This window comes from Apostichopus japonicus, chromosome 8 (assembly GCF_037975245.1).
Source record: "Apostichopus japonicus isolate 1M-3 chromosome 8, ASM3797524v1, whole genome shotgun sequence".
In the NCBI taxonomy this organism is placed as follows: domain Eukaryota; kingdom Metazoa; phylum Echinodermata; class Holothuroidea; order Aspidochirotida; family Stichopodidae; genus Apostichopus; species Apostichopus japonicus.
In genome coordinates this window covers 5,194,803-5,217,500 of record NC_092568.1, presented here as the reverse complement: position 1 = coordinate 5,217,500, position 22,698 = coordinate 5,194,803, and the positions used below count along the sequence as shown (strand labels likewise).

The following is a 22,698-nucleotide window of genomic DNA, read 5'->3' as shown; positions in this document are numbered from 1 at the left end:
ATTGTGGTGCGATATGCGTGTATGTCCAGTAGCTTCCTCAAAAATAGAATCGTATTTGCTGAACTTAACTAGCAAAGTCCAAGTTTCGAGAAAGAGGAGGCAAAATCTGTTATATCATTACAGAATGCATCAGTGCTTATAGGCCTATGTCTTTCCATTTGCGAGTAGTTATATGAATTTGGTAAAAGAAGGCGGTTTCCTTAAAAAAAGAATTTGCATATGACCGCACAGTGATCAGAAACATAATAATATAATATAAATAATATAAATACCATATGTTAAAGTGCTGTTATCATGAAATAAAACATGCTCAAGAGCACTGTACAAAACCTGGAATATAAAACTACCAAACTTAAGAAAACCTAAAAGTAATAACAACAGCAGTAAAAGTAAAACATGCTCAAGAGCACTGTACAAAAGAACCAACACCTGGAATATAAAATTACCAAACTTAAGAAAACCTAAAAGTAATAACAACAGCAGTAAAAGTAAAACATGATATAAGACAGGGTAATAAAACCACAATATAGAACATAAAAATATAAATATACATAAATATGGGCACAGTAAAGTGAATAAAACAATATAATGTGAATAAGATTAATGCCCATACTTGAGCCTAAAAAGATAAGTTTTCAAATGCTTCTTAAAAGTGTCAATAGATGTGATATTTCTCAATTGATGAGGAAGAGAATTCCAGAGTTTAGGACCAACTGCACTGAAAGAACAATCTCCATATGTGACTTTGTTAGTATGAGGAATGATTAGAGAAAGATGACTTTGGGACATTCTGTTGAAACATACCATCAATAACTTTTTGAGTTGGAGGAAATAACTAGTAGGTCCGTTACCCATGTGATTAATAAGTCTATAGTTTGTGCAGTTGTAGACACATGCTGTTGCAGTCCGTTGGCAATAAATATATTCTGAATAGAACTTACATTGGTATCAGCATGATTACTCACTGAAGGATGAAGTCGTCACACCGGTAATTACAACTGGAGTAGGTCTCAAAGAATTGCTCAACAACATTTGAGAATTCATCTTACCAAAAAAAAAAAAAACCTTAAATGAGCAGCCGGTTGATTGACTCTGTGGGCGGTACAAAACAACACGGCTGGATGAAAAAGTACCACTGGATATATCAACACGTATTAATTCAAAAGATTTAAATTTAAATTTAATGTCACAAAAAGTAATTTAAGAGTTACTTGTATAGAGTTGTATAGAAGAGCTACCCCCCCCGCCATGTTTGGCCAACACGAGGGATCTGATTAAGAGTTTATCCAACGGGGGTGGGGGGGGGGAGGGGTCCAATATTCCCAAATGACGTATATGTCTCCTGGCTTAATCCAGGTCTCAGTATAAGAGCAATTAGATCGAGCTTGTGTTCAATAACAAAGGTCTACTAGTTCAGTTGTTTTATTTATCTCGGACCACGTGTTCATACAGCAGAATTTGATACTATTGTTGTCAATGGAGTCAAGCACTAATAGAGTCAAGCACTATACTAGCCCATATAAACATTTTCATAGTAATAAGTCTGTAACTAGTTGGTTGGTCAAATAAATACGGATTCATTAATAATAATCATAAAAATAAAATCCTAACTTTCAGAAATTTAAACTTACATAATTAGTTGTGTGTGTGTGTGTATATATATATATATATAATTAAAATTTTATATATATATATATATATATATATATATATATATATATATATATATATATATATATACAGGTGCGTATCCAGGGGGGGCGTTGGGGGCGCGCGCCCCCCGGGTAAGAAAAAGAGAAGAGAAAAAAGAGAAGAAAAAAGGAAAAAAAGAGGGGAAAAAAGAGGAGGAGGAGAGGAAGGAAGGGAAAAGAAAAAGAATAAAGAGAGAAAAAGGAGAAAAAGAGGGAGGAAATGCAAAACGCGAAGACACCGGGAAGAGAAAGAAGAACAGTGACATCATTACAGCGCTGAAGGGTAGCCAGTGACGGATCAATGATTTCGTAAAAGTGTGACTCACCCTACCCCTTACAGTCCCGTGGTTTTCAACCTTGGGCCCGCGAAGCCGATTTTGTGGGCTCGCGAGCATTGCCCCAGTAATGATTAAAAATTGTGGCATTTTTGGGGGCTGGTGGCGAAGGCACATGATGATGTTTCTTAGGAAGCCTCTTCGATGAAACCTTGTACAACGGGTAAAATTTACTCAACCCTAACCCTATAAGACTAGTATAAGAGAATACCATTGAGGGTTGCAAGAAATCTTTGAGATAGGCTCTAATTGGGCAGTACCTGTCATCTGATCACGGAGGAACATACATAGCTCTGATTGAGTCCCCGGGTCACTTGTGTCAAGAATACACTAATAAACGCTGTGAAATTGATTTTATGAAGTTGATAACTTTGCAGGGTAGGGTATGGGCTCGCGAGGACGGCTCGGAAGACGAATTGGGCTCGTGATCGAAAAAAGGTTGAAAACCAAGGCCTTACACCGACAACTCCATTTTTTGACGTTTCCATTTTCCTCTCTCACTGTTCGAATTTGTAACGCAAACAGCAGATATCACATCATATCAGTGAGCATGAAAATGGCGTTCCAGGATGAAAAGCCTCAAAGCTGTCCGACTTGCCTGAAAAAATAACCAAAACTTTTCGCGTTCAACGTGTTCATGTCAATATCATATAAGCAAGCATCGGTTATTACATCGCATGCCATCATGTACCGTACGGTCCGTTAAAATTGCGCAGTATACCGCGGGATGCTAATGTAAACAACGACATGTCACATGTAGATGTATAAAAAGCATGGAGGTCCAATTATGTCAAAACTCTCTTTTACATTAGTAATGGCGAATTAGGACCTGCACCCCCGCCGCGCAGTGGCGGAGCGTCCATATGGTCAGGGGGCGGATGCCCCCCTGACGGACTCAAATGGACTGCTGGCGCCTTTTTCAGCTCTTTACCACTTTTTACTTATTCTAGATTATTGACTTTTTTATTGCGCTCTCATCTACTTATTGACATTTCTCACATTTTGTTGGTGTAATTTGGCGATGACACCTATTTATTCTTCGTTTATCTGCAAATTAGCCAGGCCCGGAAAGGGTCATTTCCGGCGATCTAGGGAGTATCTTTACTCAAAAATTTTCTGTACGCTACGCGCCAACCAGTGGTGGCGCTCCGCTTAGATAGTGTCGAAAGCGCCCCTTCAGACCATTCCCGCCACTCCTGACCAATACCCCTAGCTCCGCCACTGCCGCCGCGCCTCCTACGCCTATGTGTGTAGTGTTCGGTTTCGGAAATATCTGCTATTCTTTCATTTCCTTCAACCAAGTTCTATAATAGCCGTTATAACAGGTTTTAATATTTGTACACCAATAAATTAACTGTGTCTGAATTTTCGAAAATTTCTGACCAACATTCTACATCACACTTCCCTCTACTCGTGCAATTGTGACCGGTCTGTTAGGGGTTGAAGGAAGTTTTTTCTATATTGGTTGTCCATAGATGAAATTTTGTACAACATTATGGGTATGTTTTGAAGTGAGTTTATTCACGAGAAATGTGAATTTTCAAATTCTAAACAAATATGGGGCTCAAAACCTTGAAAAGTGGGGCTGACGGGTATTGTGGGCCGCGACGTAGAATCACCTACAAAAGCAAAGACCCACAGGAGATGCGATCAGGTCGAACATGATGTGTGCCGGGTTGACAATCTTCAAAAAGATTATGGATGGAACAAAACTATTGGGAAATACTTGGTTCTCAGGCAAAAAGTGTACATCTGGTTGGTCATTTCAAGCCCGAGAAGTGCCGTTTCCGGTGATCTGGGGGGTTTCAGAACAAGAAATTTTCTTGTACGCTGCGCGCCAACCGATGGTGGCGCTCCGCTTAGATAGTAATTCGCGCCCCCCGGGTTTGAAAATCCTGGATACGCGCCTGATATATATATATATATATATATATATATATATATATATATATATATATATATATATATATATATATATATATATATATATATATATATATATATATATATATATATATATAGGCAATGTTCTGCGTAGCACTGAGAATTCTAGTAGAAAAATAGTAAAGTTTGCTAGTGCTAATGATAAAGAAAAGAAACACGACGTTTCGGGTATAAACCCTTTAACAAAGTGAGCAAAAAGACTACTAAAACTGTAAACAGCGAACGAAGAAAGATAAAATGGTCCAATGCACACACAATGACTTACAACAAATCGAATTTAGAGTTTAAACCATAAGGGGATAAGGTGCCAAGTCGGAAAATTAGTCTATTTTCGGATTTAAGACGATCGATATCAGTGCCTTTGGGGGACAGAGCACACGTAACTGAAAAGTCAGTGATCTTACAGGGGGAGGGGGAATTGAAGTGAGAGGCAACAGGGTAACTAGGAAACTTGGATTTGATGGAGCGTAAGTGTTCGGTAATACGGTCTGCCAGTCTTCGCTTGGTTTCACCTATGTAAAGTAAATTACAACGTTTACATATGATAACATAAATTACATTAGTGGAAATACAAGAAAAGTGATGTTTGATTATAAAAGAGTTATTAGGGCCAGTGATACGAAGCATAGTATTTGAGGTGACATATTTGCAGGTATTACATCTACTACGGTTACAAGGGTAGGTGCCGGGAGTGTCGACAGGGATGGGCTGAGGATGCGATGCCCTCACCAAATGATCCGCCAGGTTGTTCAGTCGCCTGTAAGCTGTAATAGGCATCTCCGTGAAAACTTCCTTGGTGGTGGGGTCACGTGTGAGAGTTTTGAAGTTCCTGTATACGGTGTGGCGAATGTGTTGTAATAAGGGATGGAAAGGAAGTGTGAGGGGAATGCGGTCGGTGTTAGTGACGTCGTTGGTGGGTTCCAGAGTCGATTCTCGGCTGATGAGGTTAATGCGTTGATTGGCGGTGGTTATAACTGAGGGAGGGTATCCCCGAGATAGGAAGAAACCATTGAACATAGAAGCTGCGTTGTCGAAGTCGGCTTCCTTGGAGCAGATACGTTTTGCTCTCAAAAGTTGGGATGAAGGAATTGAGTTAATGCAACTGGGGGGATGACTGGATGAATATAGCAAGTAGCTGTGTGAGTCCGTTGGTTTGAAATCATATTGGAAACGATGTTGCAATGCTCGATAGAGAGTTCCATGTCCAGGAAGGTCACCGAAGACTCGGAAATGGTATGTGTGAAATTTAAGCAAGGATGGAAATTACTAACAAAATCAATAAACTGTTCAAGGTCAACTTTCGAACAAACTGATACTCCCACGATATCATCGATATAGCGTTTATAAAGAATAGGTACGGTGCCTTGAAAACTAGATAAAACACGCTCCTCGAATAGTCCCATGGTGAGGCACGCTACCGATGGACCCAGCTTGGTACCCATAGCTACACCAGTGAGTTGCCGGTAATAGTGTCCATATATATATATATATATATATATATATATATATATATATATATATATATATATATATATATATATATATATATATATATATATATATATAATTGTTTATTTATTTTCTATGAGAAAATTGGATTTTCACATTTGATATTTACATGTCATAATTATAGGCTATATATTTTGTCCCAAAAAAGTGTCTGGGTTTTAAAACTTTTGACAAGAAACACGAATTCGTTAATTATACAGTTGCCGAAAAATCTTTATTTTGGTATACATGTGCCTATCTTAATTTAATTAAGTGCAACTTAATTTTGAGTACTAATTGATGGGTTTGGTGTCTGAATTCCCGACTAATTTCCGACTGCTTAAAGCTTTCAAATCATCTCTCAAATTTGTAAGCGTTCAAAGTCATGCTCAAACCTATAAATATGTTTTTCACTCTTCAGTTTTATCTGTTATGATCAATAAAAAGCGTTTTTTAAATGGATTAAAAGATGCCCCTTTTTCTTGACAAGTAAAGTACAAACTCATCATCGTTTTGATGAATGAGCTGTTAGGAAACTCACTCCCACTCGTTAAGTAACCAACCACCGTCTGGAGGCCAATATTAAGTTTAATTATAGTCGTACAAAATGCCATGGTAAGTCACTGAGACCAAACTATACGACTGTAAGAGTATAAATTCAAGACTGTCGTTTCAAACAGTGTTTAATATATATATATGCTTTCTTTTTATTCCAATAAGTTTCATAGATTGAAAATGCTATAGAATCGATTGAAATGTTCGGTCTAAGTGTTTGGCGTTAGTGACCATAATCTTTAATAGATTGATAATGTATAAGTTTTTTTTTTAAATGTTTTGAGCAAAACAAAACTGATGATAGGAATAGAGATATATATTTTGTATGGCCCGGATGGCATGATGTCAGCAAGAACTTGCTCAATCTTAATGCCACTCCTTTGCTCATTATTAATGCCAAATATTAAAATAAATTCACTCTCTGAGAGTAAACTGGATTATTAATCTTTTGTGGAGTGACTTTCACTCGAACCGAAGAACGGCGTCAGCCTATAATAATGTAGCTGCATGTATTAGAGGATAGTGTTGATTAATATGTAGAGCTAAATTTGTAGGTTTTCTCTTTTGGGTAAACAGTAGAATTCTCTCTTCAAAAAGTAACACATGATTACCCTGGTGGCTCTCAAAGAGTGAACTTTTACTCTTTGGGAATATAAATGTTACTGAACTTTATTGGACGCGATTCAAGTAAATGGCTTTCTGTAAGGTTTCGCCAGGGGGTGATAATCTGCCTGAAGCTATTTTCTGCGTTAACATGATTCCGTGCATTTCTTTCCCATTATAATTATGGAATCAGAGAGCCGTTTTAATTAAATCGGAAATAATTAAATCGGAGAGCCGTTTGTACCGGTGATTACGTCACGGAAATAGCTAGACGAATGAAACTTTTAGTCACGTGCTTTGAAATGAAACAAACAAGTTCCATTCTAGGCAACTTACTGGAAATAAAAATATTTGTTGATATAACGTAAACAAATTGTTTACCTTCTTTTTATATAGTTAACATATTCAAACGCTGTATACTGTAACTTTACACTAGCTATAAAATATAACAACAGAGTAATAGAAAACTATATTATTGGGACTAAAATTAGTTCTTCAAGAAATACAGTGCGCATCAACATTTGCAAGTAATGTATATATAGGGGTGTAGATAAGTATTTTGATGATTTGGAAAATGAAGCAAACATGTTGTCTTTTAAAATAGTATATTAATTTGGCCTATGTAATTATTACAGGAAAGAATAATTCAAGTCAGTTTGTAACAAAAGTGAAGAGCAATTATGAGACAAATGTCATGATCGGATGAAGCAAGAATAATCGGAAAATATCTTTAAAAAACAGCCGAAAATTATCAAACGCAGATCGCCGGCCATTCCGAAAGTAAAGAAATGTACTTTCATATTTTGCAATTATTCAAAAGACTAAATACTCGTTAAATATCATCCAGATTGCATTTCACCGATAGGTTTATTATGCTAATAGCTAACTTGTCTTCATTGGCCTTGCGAATAGACAGCACCCCCCCCCCTCACCCAAGGAAACGTTAATAAGTAAATGAATAGAATAATAACATAGAAAAAACAGTCTGTTTAACTTGAATGTTTTTTTCAAAGTAATAAAGTCTCGATTTGTAAACAAAATATTATTATTTTGAGTAAACCTTTTAACTAATGCTTATTTCTCGTTGAAGCTGGACAGTCACGGTATATTATTTACGTATAGGTAACCGTCAGTGGTGTAATAACTACCTATATCCGTGCTGTTATTAATACTAAAATTATACGAACAGATGGTCGGTCAGTCGGAAACTGTGCAGAACAAATGTAATAACGTGAAGCATTTTAGTTCAAAAGACATTTTTTTGCACTCATACCTTATTATATAGAAATTGCATTTCCATGGAAACAAAAAAAGAACACACTTATCCTTCATGAACGAGCGAATTAAAAACAGTTCCTATGGATATATCTAATAGCGAAGGTGTGAACAATCGGGTGTTGCACTGTAATTACTCATGTTTGAATCGGACAGATTATTGGGTCAACATTTATAGAATTGTCCGTCGGAGGTTATGCATTGTCGCCACAATTAATGTCCCGCTCCGTTGACCGCCTGCCCCCTCACCCCCACCCCCTCACCCCCATCCGACGTCTTCAACATTGACTGGTTAGTCGTACTTCACCTGGTCGTTACGACAGGCGGGAGAGTGTAACATTAACTCTGTTTTCCCAATAAAAGTGTGAGTTTGCAAACGAACCTTTTTTTGGAAATATCCACACAACAACACATAATTATTATTTGTTTTGATATTCTAAGAGGTTCGATCGACCTCTCCTAAGTATCTACAGACATCGAGGAGTCTAACTGGATAAGTTTAATTTCTTGGAGAGGGAAATATTCTTTGAAGGTGGCAGGAAAATAGCTTATGAAGTTTGAAATTTAATATTTGACCGTCTATGCATATTTTGGGTCAAGACTGATGACCTGAAGTTTGACTGTTACACGGCTGTTGCATTCTTGATATAACAAAACCTCAATGTTCTCTTCCTATACTTGAAGATTGTAAGTTTTAATTAAGCTATCATGCATCACGTTTACGACCACAAATAAAACCATCGGGGAATAAGTCAACGAAGATTTTATTAACATGTCAGACGGAATTAATAAAACCCATAGACGATGTTGACACCCTCTTGTCATGTTTTTTACGGAATGGTGAGACCACGGTCGAATAAGATCTGTCTATATTTAGAACTTTAGCGGAAATATGGTCCATAAATAAAGTTTATTCAAATATGTAATTGTGATTGCCATATGTGTTTGACGTATTGGCGAGTTTGAAGGAATTATCTTTGATAAAAAGTTAATAAAAAAAAAAATATGCTGTTATAGTTATGGTATTTTGATAACGTTGGGAGAATTACAAGAGCAGATTTTCTTTAGTGTCTTTGTTTTGAAAAATCGATGACAACGCTTCAATTGTTCTTTCAATAATGAAAATATTTTAAATAAACCATTACAGGCCCCCCCCAAATAAACCCTATTAAAATTACCCTCTCCCCCCCCCCCCCCCCAAATGCAATCACTGGGTCAAAGTATCATGTTCGTATAACTCCCACGAATCGTTTAAATAACCAGTGAACTAGTTCGAAGTTTCTTATTGAGCATATTTCCTTGTGCATAAGTGATTTGTATTTATTAATGAAATGTAAACCACTGGAGATGATCACAAATACCTGTTTTTCATTTATACATGAAATCGACCAAAATGGCCAAACCAAGTATGAGGAGGGGTAGGGTTTGGAGGGGTAGGGGTTGGGTTTGGAGAGGTAGGGGTTAATAGGGCAAGGGTTAATAGGGGCAGGTGTATGTGGTCCATGGTAGACGGCATTTATTTTCTAGCAGATGTGTGACAGCAATGAGAGGATGACAGAACAAGAGCATCAATGATGCAGTATCTCAATACTGGAAGTTTTAATTTGATTCCTAATTTCAAATCTTTGCTCTGTCTCTACAATTATCAATATCAATCATGGTACAACAAATACATAACTTGCATTTTTGCTACTTTGCCACGAATAGTCTCTGCAGGTTACACTCCTGCTAGTCTTGCCTTTAGCGCTCATTGCCTGTTAGTCGAAAGAACGACATTGCAAGGTTTAGTAATGTCATAGAATACCTAAAAACTTGTTTTTTATGTGGTATCCTTCATCTTAGGTCAGTCTCTGTTGGACTTTTTGGTCATATAGTTTGACGTCAATGACAACAGCCAAATTAGAAGAGGCTAACAACTCGACCATATTCTTGATGCCTGCCTTGAGAGCTAGGCCTATTGACCTATGTATGTTACTGTAGTGGTGACTACCATCAAAACTGTGTCCATTTCTAGATATCAAAACAACCCACGTTTTTCCATCTCAATTTTTGGACATGAAGATTTCATGGATTTATGACTTGGAAAAAAATAATGTAAAAGAAGATTACAAGTTTTTATATGCAAGTGATGGGTGGCCTCCTCTTCCCCTAATAGCCACCTCAGTTCCTCTCCATTTTGTTATTTTAATTCTTTGTACATTTGATGTCAAACATTACAGGTTCAAAAGAAAGCTAAACATACTTCATATAACCTTATACATCTTATATCCTTATAAATAAAACATAACCTTATACAATTTTTATAGTCTTATAAAAGTTGTGATGCTATGGCCGGCTCCTCTTTTATACGTACTCATCAAACAAACTTACCTGGTCCTTCCTAGGAAAAGCTGTCTGAACACCAGTACAATGCTAATGTGGCTATCACTGAAAGCCTAATAGGCCTAGGCTTATATATATATATATATATTTTTTAAATGCACTAGGCCTACAGTAAGTAGCCTTCAGAAATACAAGAATGTGTATACGTAATTATACAAAATACATGAAGGGCAATCAAACAAACTTATCATGGCCCTTGCTCTAAAAAGCTACCTGAACACCAGTACTATCCTTAAATGGAATTCAGCAGTACAGAATGTAATTAGCATGCAATACACTAACACCTCGCGTACCTAACTACACTACAGAAATTGGTCGCGAGCGTAGCCATTTTCGTGTAGCTGTTATGAGTCATAGCCAATCTGCTACAAAACAGACTTGGGGCGGGGCTTAATCATCAAAAACGGACCTTTTTACTAATAGTAGGGGCGGCAGCTCAGTGTTGTTTTAAGAAAGAAAAATCATTTAACCATCAAATAAAGCAAATAAAAGGCATAAAATGTCATATACAGGTAGTAAAATTCTTATTAATACCTACCTGTAAACAACAAATGAAAGTTTAAAATGTTAATAAAATATATAATACATAGGACCCTATCTTAGACGATACCACTGTTGAAAGACAGTTCTATTCTATTCTCTTTCATAAAACATAAGTTTTGGAGCGTGTGCAAAACAGGTCTGCCAAAGTGTGTTTTCAGTCCAAATTGGCCCGATTTGGACATAAATCGGTGAAAAAGTCACAGAATGAGATACAATTCTGGAATAAAAAATAGTAACTTTTGTTGGTCTATATGATATATTCTTGCTCTGGAAATTCCAGAGAAAAAGAACTTTGTTTGAAGACGCTGAAAAATTTTTAAGAGAAGAGAGAGTCCCACTTACTGTTACAATATCTCTATACATGTAATGTATTGAGATAATAAGGGTAAAACGGGCTGGGTAGAAAACTAATATAACGAAAAGGGGATGAGAAGATGACGAGAGGGATAGAAAAAGAAGGAAGAGGAAGAGGAAAGAGATTAAGTAAACCATGACAACTAAGCCGAGGAGAGGATGGCTCCTCAAATAACAGGTTGGATTTTTTACACAATATATGACAAGTGAGAATTGTCTTAAAGGATTTCCACTTTTTATTGTTTTTCTCACATCTTCCTCATGTGAACTTAAAAAGAAACAAAACAAAGAAAATGATGGGAACCCTTAATAAGATAAGTATGGTAAAGAGGACTACCCCCTCCCCTACCCACCCCCAATCCATTGAAGTATCTTGTATATTGTTATAACTATAGTTTGATAATAATGGCAGATTTATCAGACGCAGAGTACAAAATAGAAGCCGAGCCAATCAATTTGTGCATCGTTATACTCAAATAACTCTTGAAATTAAATAGTATGCATTTTTTATCTTTGTTCATAATTGATATAAAAAAAATACAGACAAAGGAGAGACGTAAACACATGAGTCACATGACTGAAATGAATTGGTAAAATAACCTTGTTAAACACATTCAAATTGCTCGTTAATTACCGATAAACTCATCAGGTACACGTGTTTCACTCGTTAGGGGTAACAAAATGTCCCCACTGAGCAAGCTCTAATCACACCGCTTCATCTGAAACACACGAAACCTACTAAATATATTTTGTTCAAACTAAAACAAAGTAAAAAGAACCCACCCCACTGAATAGAATAAATAGACTAAACGAAAAGGATAATTGATTTAACACTCCCAACCCAACAAACTTCCATTTCACTCCATTGTTGAAGGCAAAAGAAATCCACCTTTCAAACAAATATCGATACCAACCCACAATCAGATAAAAAGGAAGAACATTAACATTATTAGTATTTATAAACCAATCATTGATAGGTATTGTCTTTTTAAGTCGTACAATTTTATAATACTATAAATACAGAATATTTAAGGAGTCCATATGCTACCCCTGCCTGATCAGTTCCATTCTATTGTATTATTACACAATCCATGAAATTTATATTTCGATCAAACATATCAGAAATCTGGTACGTTAAGTTAAACAACTCAAGTTGTGACGTGCGATTTTTTTTTTAAGGTTATATCATATAATGAAGTCCATGATACGCTTCATTTATTTAAAAATATCTGGTAAGAAAAAATATGTCTTCACTCTGATAGCAAATGCTGACAAATGAATTGAATGTCTTCTTCAGCTGTTAAGTGATAAACTAGTTTTTTTTTATACTTCTGCGACAGCAACTTTACCGCTGTCTCCATAGGTCTTCCTCCACAGTACACTTTTGAATCTCGTTACTTTTACAAAAAGTCACCCGAGATAGAGAGAGCTTGGACACAAAAACCAAACAACTCGATGCACCCTCGACAAGAGTCCTCTTACATCGAGACTGTAACCGTGTGATCGTGACAATGTCACATGAAGGACGGTGTCACAAGTCCCTTCAAATTGAAATGGATACTACTACTATTATACAACGATCTTGGTTAAAGGTCACTACAGTCATTGTGTCCCTTCAACAGATACATTCCAAATCTTGCATATGAGAATGTCTAAACAAGGTCACAAAACTCTTCTCGCGCACTCACGTCAGACGATGACACTTCGTATGAGTGGTTTGTCAAACTTCTCGTCAAAATTCTATTCAATTTTCAAGCACAGTGGGGGTAACCTAATGAGCCATTGGACCTATTTCTACGACATACTTAGAGAAAGTAAAATTCTATTTATATTATGTACACCATTTCAGGCCATTTTGAAATTCATATTTACAAATATTCTACAATATATAAATCCTGTTTTTACAATGTAAACAAATACAAAATAATCGTTTTATATATAATAAAAAAAAAGTTGCAACAGTTGATTTTAAGCAAAATAAAAATTTGTCTGTCTTGTCAAAATACACACTTGAACACAACCTCAACTTGTATGCATCTACAGTTGAGTCATATCATTTTAGAGGGCAGCATTTCAGTTCTATAACTCCAAGTCAACTGCCTAAACCAATGAGCTGTATATTTAGCTCAGATCCTTACCACCCTGTTGTGGGAAACACAGCTTATATCAAAATAGACTTTTCCTTTACGATATATATTTCCAACTTCAAGGCACTACACGGCTTGTAAGAATACTAAGTAAAGCTAGTTAAAAACTACAGTAAATGTTGGGACTTTGGTGAGAGGACTAAATATACATGGAAATGAATAAAGGTAAGATAAAGAATATGAAAAATTGAATGAAAGCTGTTTTTTTTTTTTTTACAAGGGTTGCTTTCATTATCCCTACTATAATCTTTTCGTCTGTAGTTAGAGTACCCATGAAAAAATCATTTTGAAGTTTCCAAAAATATCTTTGAAAAATATTTGCAAACAATATTGCTCACAATATGAATAAAAGGATAACTTAACCCATTTCTAATAGGCTGAAGGGATCAGAAAAGAATTATATCTCCTGCAAAATGGTAGCTGAAAATGATATCCTCACCACAGGATTGAACAAAGGCGTTTGCATTCCACACAAGCAAATAACAAACAAAAAGTTGACATAGATAGGTATTACTGTTAAAAAGGCTGTTAAATATTTAAAATTCAAAGCGTTATATATTAAAACGGAGAGATTTTGCAACTCTTCCACGAATCTCTCTTTGTTTTGCTTCTAATAGTGTAATGCAGGTTTCCATTTCAAAACTGATCAAAGCATGTCTTTTCGATTTAGCTTCACTTCGATGATTGCCAATTATAATATTTTTTTCTTTTAGATAGTTTTCTTTTTACTTTGAAATCTTGTTTGCACGCAATGCATTGCAGATCCATCTATGCAACTAATTCTTACATTCGTTAGTACCTCGTTTCAAGTATCAAGCACAATGAAATCTCAAAATTGAGATATTAAAATTTATTGAAGATTGTTTTCTATCTACTTTGGATTTTCTTTTTCTACAAAGAAGAATTACATTGCTTTCTCCTTCAGTCTTATGATCTAAAAAAAAAAAAAAAAAAAAAAAAAAAAACTCTGTAACGGAAGAGTTCCGAAAAGCACTCCAAAATTCTCAAACTGGTTTCACCATTACTCACAAACCTTCTAGAGGAATCATAACAAAAAGGACATGATTTATACGAGATATCAAATTTACAATGAAAAAAAAAAAAAAAAGTCTCACACACGATTAAGAAACTAGTCACTCACTAATGTTAGCATCACAATGTCAGGTATTATTACACTTGAGGTTTCGGTGGGCCTACAAATGGCCCGGAATGTTCAGCAAAATAATTATTCGATCGGTTATAATGCTACACTACACATGATACACGCTATTACACAGTGCTGATACAATCAAAGGGATTGACTTAACAAAAACGCCCACATGCCAACCCTCTGCCCGTTTACAAAGAATTATAGCTACATGATATTTCACAGAGATGGATATTAACTGGCACTACAGTGGATTTTAAAGTATTTCTTTCCATGTGAACTCAGTTATAACACAGAGATGCAAATGTACTTCTCTTATAAGTCAATATAATCCAACAATGACTATTTCCACAAAATGAATTATTTCATTTTTGCCTTAATGATGTGAAAGATCATTCATTCCTCTCAGAATGGCTCCAAATGATGAAAACTGGCTCAAAATAGGTTCATAGAAAGTCTTGCATGACAAATTTAACTGTACCTTTGAAGCATTCTTCAATATTTACCCAACAAATCCAGCAATCTCTCCATTATATAACTTTTCAGGAACAACAAACCTAGCAGCATCTTTCAATATCACTGCCCTGTGGTAAGTTTAGCAAGCACTTTCCTGTACACCTACAATAAATAAAAAAACATCGATAAATAAAAACAAATGAAGATTTACCCCTATGGTACACTTGACATCGAGAAGACCCACCTGGGGTCACTTGTATATTTACACTACCCATTTATCATCCAAAACCAAACATTTTTCAGGCTGAAAGGCAACTTTCGGATTTCTCATGCTGTAACCTGCTGTGACATGATAAACTCCAAAACAAAAGACAAAACTTGTTTCACCCAAGACTTCTTTTAACCTCCTTTTTTTTTAGTCATTCAAATTTCTCGTTGCTGCAACCTGCTGTGACATGATAAACTCAAAACAGAGGTAATCGTCTAACAGAAGAATTACAACCAAGAGAAAAAATATTGAAAAATATTTTAACAAAGAGAAAACTTTCGGGTAAGTACTCTTACCGGACATATTGCAACTTTGAACCAACAAACGGCAGGCAAAGGAGATCTTACAAGACCCCTCACCGAAAGATTGTAAAATAATACACAATCTGAAAGCTTTAATTATGCTGTAGAAAGCAGACTGATGACGCTACGGGTCAACATTCCGCCTTCTGTTGAACTGTCTTATTTTCCTATGAACATTGCCTTTGTTTCAAATTTTTGAAAAGTTAGTAGCTGAAAGTAATTAGTTGAAAATTAATTAGTTGTTGTTGATAACCGACATGATTGTTCTTTGTTACAAACCAACAATGCTGCTGTTGAATAAAAAAGGTGTGTACCATAGAAGTGAGAAAAGGAAAATAGTAGTCAAATGGTATTCTAAAAATTAGAACCCAGGCAGTGACAATTAAGTTTAGGTTTGTATTACAGTTGATACATACACCGTTCTGCAAAATAACCGCAGACCGAAGGTCGAAGGGAAAAAGAAGAAGATCCACAAAAGTCACTCAGAATTTCTCCTCAGAAAAATCCTCAGGAAAATCTCCTCACAGAATTTTGCCTCAGCAAATCTTACCAAAATGTAAGGCTTAAGCTGCAGGGCTAAGGCAATAATACAAGTGACTGGCATTAATAAAACCAGTCTCACTTTTCTGTCAGAAAGCAGACGACGACCGATTTTAACAAACAGCAAATCCCTCTTACTTCTGATCTTAAGCTGTCACCTGAGCAAGCTTCTGTACACCTCTACAAAAGGTCAACTCTTGAAAAAAGTTTCAAGTAAATCTCATCCATTCTACAAATATGACTAAATGATCCATTTCTGGCGACTTGCAATCGATCCACAGACTAACCATGCTTTCAACAAAGACATTCATAGGTGACATCCATCAAAATATCTGTCTGTCTGTCTATCCGTTTGAGTTTTTTTCCATTCCACAACTGACGACCATTGACCTCTCAAAACATTGAGTATCAAGTGAAAAGACAACCTTATAGATACGGTCTTGCCTATAAATAACCGTTTCCAAATGCTAAATCCAGCACAATGTCCTTTTGTTGTGACACTGACCGACAGTCCACAGATGTGTAATTCTGTTACACAATCTCACATTCTTAGCTACTGCTTTTCACGATTGCTTTCTCTTCTCCCTAATAGCCATAGAAACTATGCTCAAACTGTTGCTAGGTGAAGACTCTACAGGCTCTCAAACTCCACTTTAACCCATGATCCCTGGAGTTTGAAAATTAGATCTGGCATAAAGATTCACGAATCTCTTCTTCCCCCCTCCCAGCTACGTAGAAGATCGACCTTGACCAGCTGTTAGTTTCTTGGCTGTTTCGGCATTTAACATCGTTCCTTGGGGAAGCTGCTGCAAGAGATGCACAGATATGAATAATGCATTAGGAAGCATTCAATATATGCACAGATATGAATATGCATTAAGAAGCATTTCAACATCACCCAGTTGGGACAATTTTATCTATACTGTAGTGTTATGTACCACTTCAGAGCACTCGTATGAATAACATGTTTCTATCAGATCAAGTTTAGGAATTATTTTTACTGTACCAGTGCTTTGAGAGCATGATATTGGAGTACAGTTTAGAGAGGTATTAGCATTCGGAAATTGTCCCAACTGGCTGTTCAACATATGCACAGACATGAATAATGCATTAGGAAAGCATTCAACATTGGACACAGACATGAATAATGCATTAGGAAGCATTCAACATATGCACAGACATGAATAATGCATTAGGAAAGCATTCAACATATGCACAGACATGAATAATGCAATAGGAAGCATTCAACATATGCACAGACATGAATAATGCATTAGGAAAGCATTCAACATATGCAGACATGAATAATGCATTAGGAAGCATTCAACATATGCACATACATGAATAATGCAATAGGAAGCATTCAACATATGCACAGACATGAATAATGCATTAGGAAAGCATTCAACATATGCACAGACATGAATAATGCATTAGGAAAGCATTCAACATATAACAGACATAAATAATGCATTAGAAAGCATTCAACATATGCACAGACATGAATAATGCATTAGGAAAGCATTCAACATATGGACAGACATGAATAATGCATTAGGAAGCATTCAACATGAAAACTTGAAATCCTAAACTTTCCTCTCAGTCATGTCACACACACACACAGTGATGCAGAAAGAGATTATTCAAGGACATCATAAAGTAAATTTTACACTACAAAAGAGATTATTATATTAAGTCAACGAAGAGTAGGAGCAAGTCAAGGTGGCAGTATTCTTAATTGTAAATTAAATTGGTCCTCACACTTTCAAACAGAATGAAATTACAGGACCTTTCTTTACATCAGCTTATCAAGACCATAACATGCTTCACAGTCACAGCTACACAGGAATGAGGACCTAACGCTTGGACACCGATAGTAGGCCGAACAATTATTGTTACTCTTTACAAAACTGTTTGCTAACCTCAATTCTTAATTTGTGGTTATGTGGAAGGGTGAGTGGAGGGGAAGGGGGGGAGGTGGAGAGGGGTTACAAGGTTTCAAAGAGCCATGAATTCCAAACATATCCCTGCCCTGTTCATCTCACACTTCCTAGACACCTTGCTCACATAAGCCATTTCATAGTGATATAGTATGACCTAGTCCTAGCTGTAAAATTCAGCATATACTCTGAGTAAAAGGCTTAGACATGATGGCTTTGCTGAATTGCTTTCATGAGGCATATTTGATCGACGATTACAAAATACTACCAAAATTGACCGCTCTAAACCAGAAAGGTTCTTTTTGCCAGAAATCAGTGTTCATAAAAACATATCAAAAGGAGACTTATTTAAAAATGGATTTGTTTTCCTCACTTTTCCAGGCATAATACTTTAAACTCCAAGAACTTCCAATGCCAGGCAGGCAGGTTCTTTCCTTTTACCTAATTCCAATGGATTTGCTGACAGAATGGGAGTCATAAGTTAAACCACCAGAATTGGTACTCAGGCTGTGACTATCTATCTTGTAGAGCTCTTTTTTTACAAAACCTGGACTTACCTGCTGGGAGAGAGCTACACCCTGAAGTGGCAGTGGTAGAGCTGTGATTGGGTATGTCTGAGTTGCTTGACCACCAGCTCCAAGAGTCTGAGCTGTTAAAATAACAATAATTCATACCATTTTCAAATGACTCTATTTTATTGACTGTGAGCGACATTGCCACTGGAGACGAGGAGAGCATTTTAGGTTGAAAATCTGTTAATGGAGCAAATCGTCTATTTTCATCCTAGATCATTTACTAGTGTTTGCACGGGTCCAAAAAACGGGAACCGGGTATCCGAGAGCCGTTACCCGTCAGGTATCAGGGTACCCGGAAAAAATTGTTTACCCTCGTGTATCACGATTTTCAAGAAACTACACATTTGATGCTATAATGAATGATATTCTCCACTGACAATGTTTTCATGTTCAAATACGTATAGGTTTAAGATGAGGTATAAAATCTTCCTCAATAATTTCTATTTGCTTTTGTTTCTTTCATTAACTTGTTAATAACTTCATATAATTAACACCACTACTAACATCGCACTGCCGCAGCTGCTTATGTATGCTCTCGACCTCTATTGGATCAGACCATATAAATATCAAATTTAGCTCTGAAACAGTTTTTACTACTACTATCTATTATACAGGCCCAGGGTTTGCATTTGCCGCGAGAATGTGCGATTCGCGCAATTTGATCGCATTTGGAATAAACGTTTAGTAAAAAGCCATTTGTGATTATTATTTTTTAGTTACCCCATCTATAATCCACTGGTAACATCTCGTAAACTTCCTTGTCAGTCTTTCCTTCTATGAAATAATCGAATAAATAAATAATAATTGTGAAAAAAACTTTCAATTTCTTCCACATGGCAGCCTAACACCACACTAAGGCAATGGGGAAAACCTAGCCTATCCATCTGTTTATTCGCTGAAATTGAGACGCAGTAATAAGATATCCATGCAATACTTTCATTATTGCTGTTATCTTCGACCACATAGTAGCCTAACACCACACTAAGTCAATGGGGTAATCTACCTTACCATCTGTTTATTAGCTGAAATTGTGACGCAGTTATAAGATATCCATGGAATACTTTCGTTATTGCTGTTATCTTCGACCACATAGTAGCCTAACACCACACTAAGGCAATGGGAAAAATCTTGCCTAACCATCGGTTTGCAATAAACATAAAAAAAACACAACTTCCGGTAATAAATTAGGAACCAGGTAGTATCACGTAGGGCCGGTACCCGGATACCCCGTGCAAACATTGTCATTTACCCCTACACTCCCCGCCCCCCTACACCCCCTTTCAGAAAGAAGACAAATTGGCCAAAAACATCTATAGTAAAAAGCCAAACATTTAAATTCCCTTTCATCGCAACAAGTTAGATGAAGAAAATTAATTTATGTCTAAAAGAACTGGAAATTTGATCCAAAAGCATATACAGATGAACTCAAAACAACACACATAAGTCCCAATTATGCATCTGATTAACAATGTTTAATTGTACTTTTCTCCATACTCTCTGTGACGTTTTGAAGAAAGGCACCAGGTAGTTCGTGTGAGTATTTCTTAAGTTTTTGATAATTTGTACACAATTAAGAGACCTTAACTAGTACGCAGACATTTCATAAACTAAGAGATATATACAAGAAGCCTAAAATGAAATTCATCCTAGCTCCCACAAGCTAAGCAGCATACAGTATTATATCTAAAGAAAAAAACCTTCTACAAAAAAATGCGCAATTGCATGGTGGCATCTAGCATTGTAAACAGAAATTGCCAATTCAAGAATAGTTGTCATTCTTCTCTATTCTTTTTGCATTATCAGAGAGGATTGTTTCGTACTTACTTTGATGAGCTGCTGCTTGGTAGTTCAGGACGAGAGCTTCTGGGATGTTAACGGTTCCAGCAGCTCCCGCTGCGTATACCACTCCCTGTGGTGTCTGGTACATAATGTGTGGTGTGGTGTAAGTACTGCCATTTGATGCTAAGATGAAAAGAAACCAACACATGTAAGCTTAATGTCTTAAAGAAAAGGGGCAAACCCCCCCCCCCCCCACCACCAAATATTTATGATGCATACACCTTTTACTTTGCAAATTGTTACAAATAACCGGTGATGACCATGTCTCTAAAATTATGCAGACGAAGATATTATTTTCACTTCTGAAACGAAACCGAAATAACCACACACACGTTTCACCTTCAGTAAACTTGTAAGGTTTTGACTTTTGATCTAAGCATCTGGCTGCAATTATTGTGAATGTAGAAAACATTTAAGCCAGAAGTTACACCTTGCAAAATTTTTATCTCCCTATTTGTTTGAGGTTGGTAATAAACCAATTGGCAATCATCCATTTGAGAAACTTCACACACAATATAAGGAGTAGCTTATTTTAAGTACCATTGATTAACTAAACAGCCTTTTAGTAAAACTACATTAAGTCTGCCAAGCAGATGTGCTGTCTTAAAACATAGTCAAGTAGATCAAGCACTCAATGCCAGTCTCTAAAATATCACCATGTACGGATACATGTGGAATACCATTTGGAAGGCTATAATCTTACATTGTAAGTATCGTGGTGATTACAAGATCTTCTGTTCTGTTCTTATATCTTTATTTCTGTTCTCCAGTTGATTATTTCTGTCCTTATTTTTTCTGTTCTTCCTCTTTTGCCTTCTTAGTTTATGTAGCGGAAGAGATATTTGCCTCCTAGCTACCGGTAAAATCTAGTCGAAGAGTTTTTAAGCAGCATTTGCATTTCAATAACCATATTGTAGTCTCTGTCAAATTTTTCTGAGTTAAGCAATCTTCTGTCCTCACTTCATAGAAGTTTTCTTTATTCTTTCAGATGGGTGCAATTATCTGGTGTCAGCCTCAATCCACAATCATAACGATACCCTTCAGCCCTGATTCCTATATTTAGAGTACACAAGCCTATGTGCATTGGGTAAACTGATGTAGGTCCAGGCAAACAACTGACCCTTGTTTTGAGAGAGCCCTTCGAGGGCTACAATTTCCATCAACACTAAATGGTCCAAGGTGGGACTCTAAGACTGTCAATAAAATGTTGTAGTATTTTTGTCTTTATAATAGATGGGAACTAGCAGGATAAAAGTGTATACAGTTAAAGGGAACTTACTTGTCAAAGCCTGTGGTTGGGTACTCGCTAGCATTGCAACAGCGTTGGCAGGTTGAGCTGTTGCTAATTGCTGTTGTTGTCCAGAAGAGACGGTCGGCAATAGAGTTGTCAGTAGCTGTTGTCTTGTGTTTCCAGACATTGTGGCTGTAGCTTGTTGTGGTAGTCTGAATGACAAAAAGAAAGAAATATTACAAAAAGATTAAAACTCCATCTTGAATAAGTTTGCAATCTCCACTTCATCATTCCTTGTTAACTGCATACATACTGTTAAAGGAGACACAAATTCAACTATCATCATTACTCATCATTGATATATGTCATAGAGATAACTGTAATGAACAACTACCCCCTCCCTCCCATCTGCCCTCCCTCCACACCTCCACAGACATGAGATACAAACCCAGCCATCATCATTATTGGTCTATGAGATACAGATAATTGTCATGAACAACTACCCCCTCCTCCCCCCCCCCTCCATCTTTCCCTCCACAGACAGGAGACACAAACCCAACCATCATCATCATTGATCTATGTCATAGAGATAACTGTCACGAACCTAATGGTTACATATTGAATATTTTGAAAGTTGTCTTATCAACTTGTTTTCTGAAACATGTTTCAAATTAAGTAAAGAAATATTTAAGTTCATGGACCTATTGCAGGTGATATCATCTTTCTGCAATGATCAAAAACTATTGAAAACTGATGTGACATCCCATGAAAATATGCCCAAAAAACCCCCCCCAAAAAACACATAGATTCATGTTTCCATTTTATATGCATTAGAAATGTTAAAACTTGAGCATTTTTGCTTTCAAAGGATGAAGGTTTTTGTCTTCTTAATTATTATTGTGGCATATTTGATATTATGTTTGAATCAATAAATCTAAAAGAGAAAGGAGTTAAACTGCTTTATATACCAGTGGCAACATTGTTCTCAATTCAAAACAAACACACACACAAGTACACTACTATCCTCTGTGGCTTACTTAAACTTTTCCTCATTCTCTCCGTGATAGTATTTCATTGGTTATC

General features: G+C 36.4%; 1 protein-coding gene across 4 annotated transcripts in view; it reads right to left on the bottom strand.

Moving 5' to 3' along the window:
- Positions 1 to 14,244: 14,244 nt before the first annotated feature.
- The window catches only part of LOC139972033 (serum response factor-like), a 34,247-nt gene continuing 25,793 nt past the window's right edge, over positions 14,245 to 22,698 (bottom strand). For 2 of the 4 annotated variants that reach the window (XM_071978905.1, XM_071978908.1), the window contains exons 6-9: positions 21,664 to 21,827; positions 20,370 to 20,507; positions 18,528 to 18,619; positions 14,245 to 16,836 (exon numbers count right to left, since the gene is read on the bottom strand). In XM_071978905.1, coding sequence (XP_071835006.1) covers positions 16,759 to 16,836; positions 18,528 to 18,619; positions 20,370 to 20,507; positions 21,664 to 21,827 — 472 coding nt within the window. In that variant the 3' untranslated portion in view covers positions 14,245 to 16,758. The remainder of the gene's footprint in view (positions 16,837 to 18,527; positions 18,620 to 20,369; positions 20,508 to 21,663; positions 21,828 to 22,698) is intronic. The other 2 variants (XR_011794575.1, XM_071978907.1) reach the window with 2 other exon arrangements.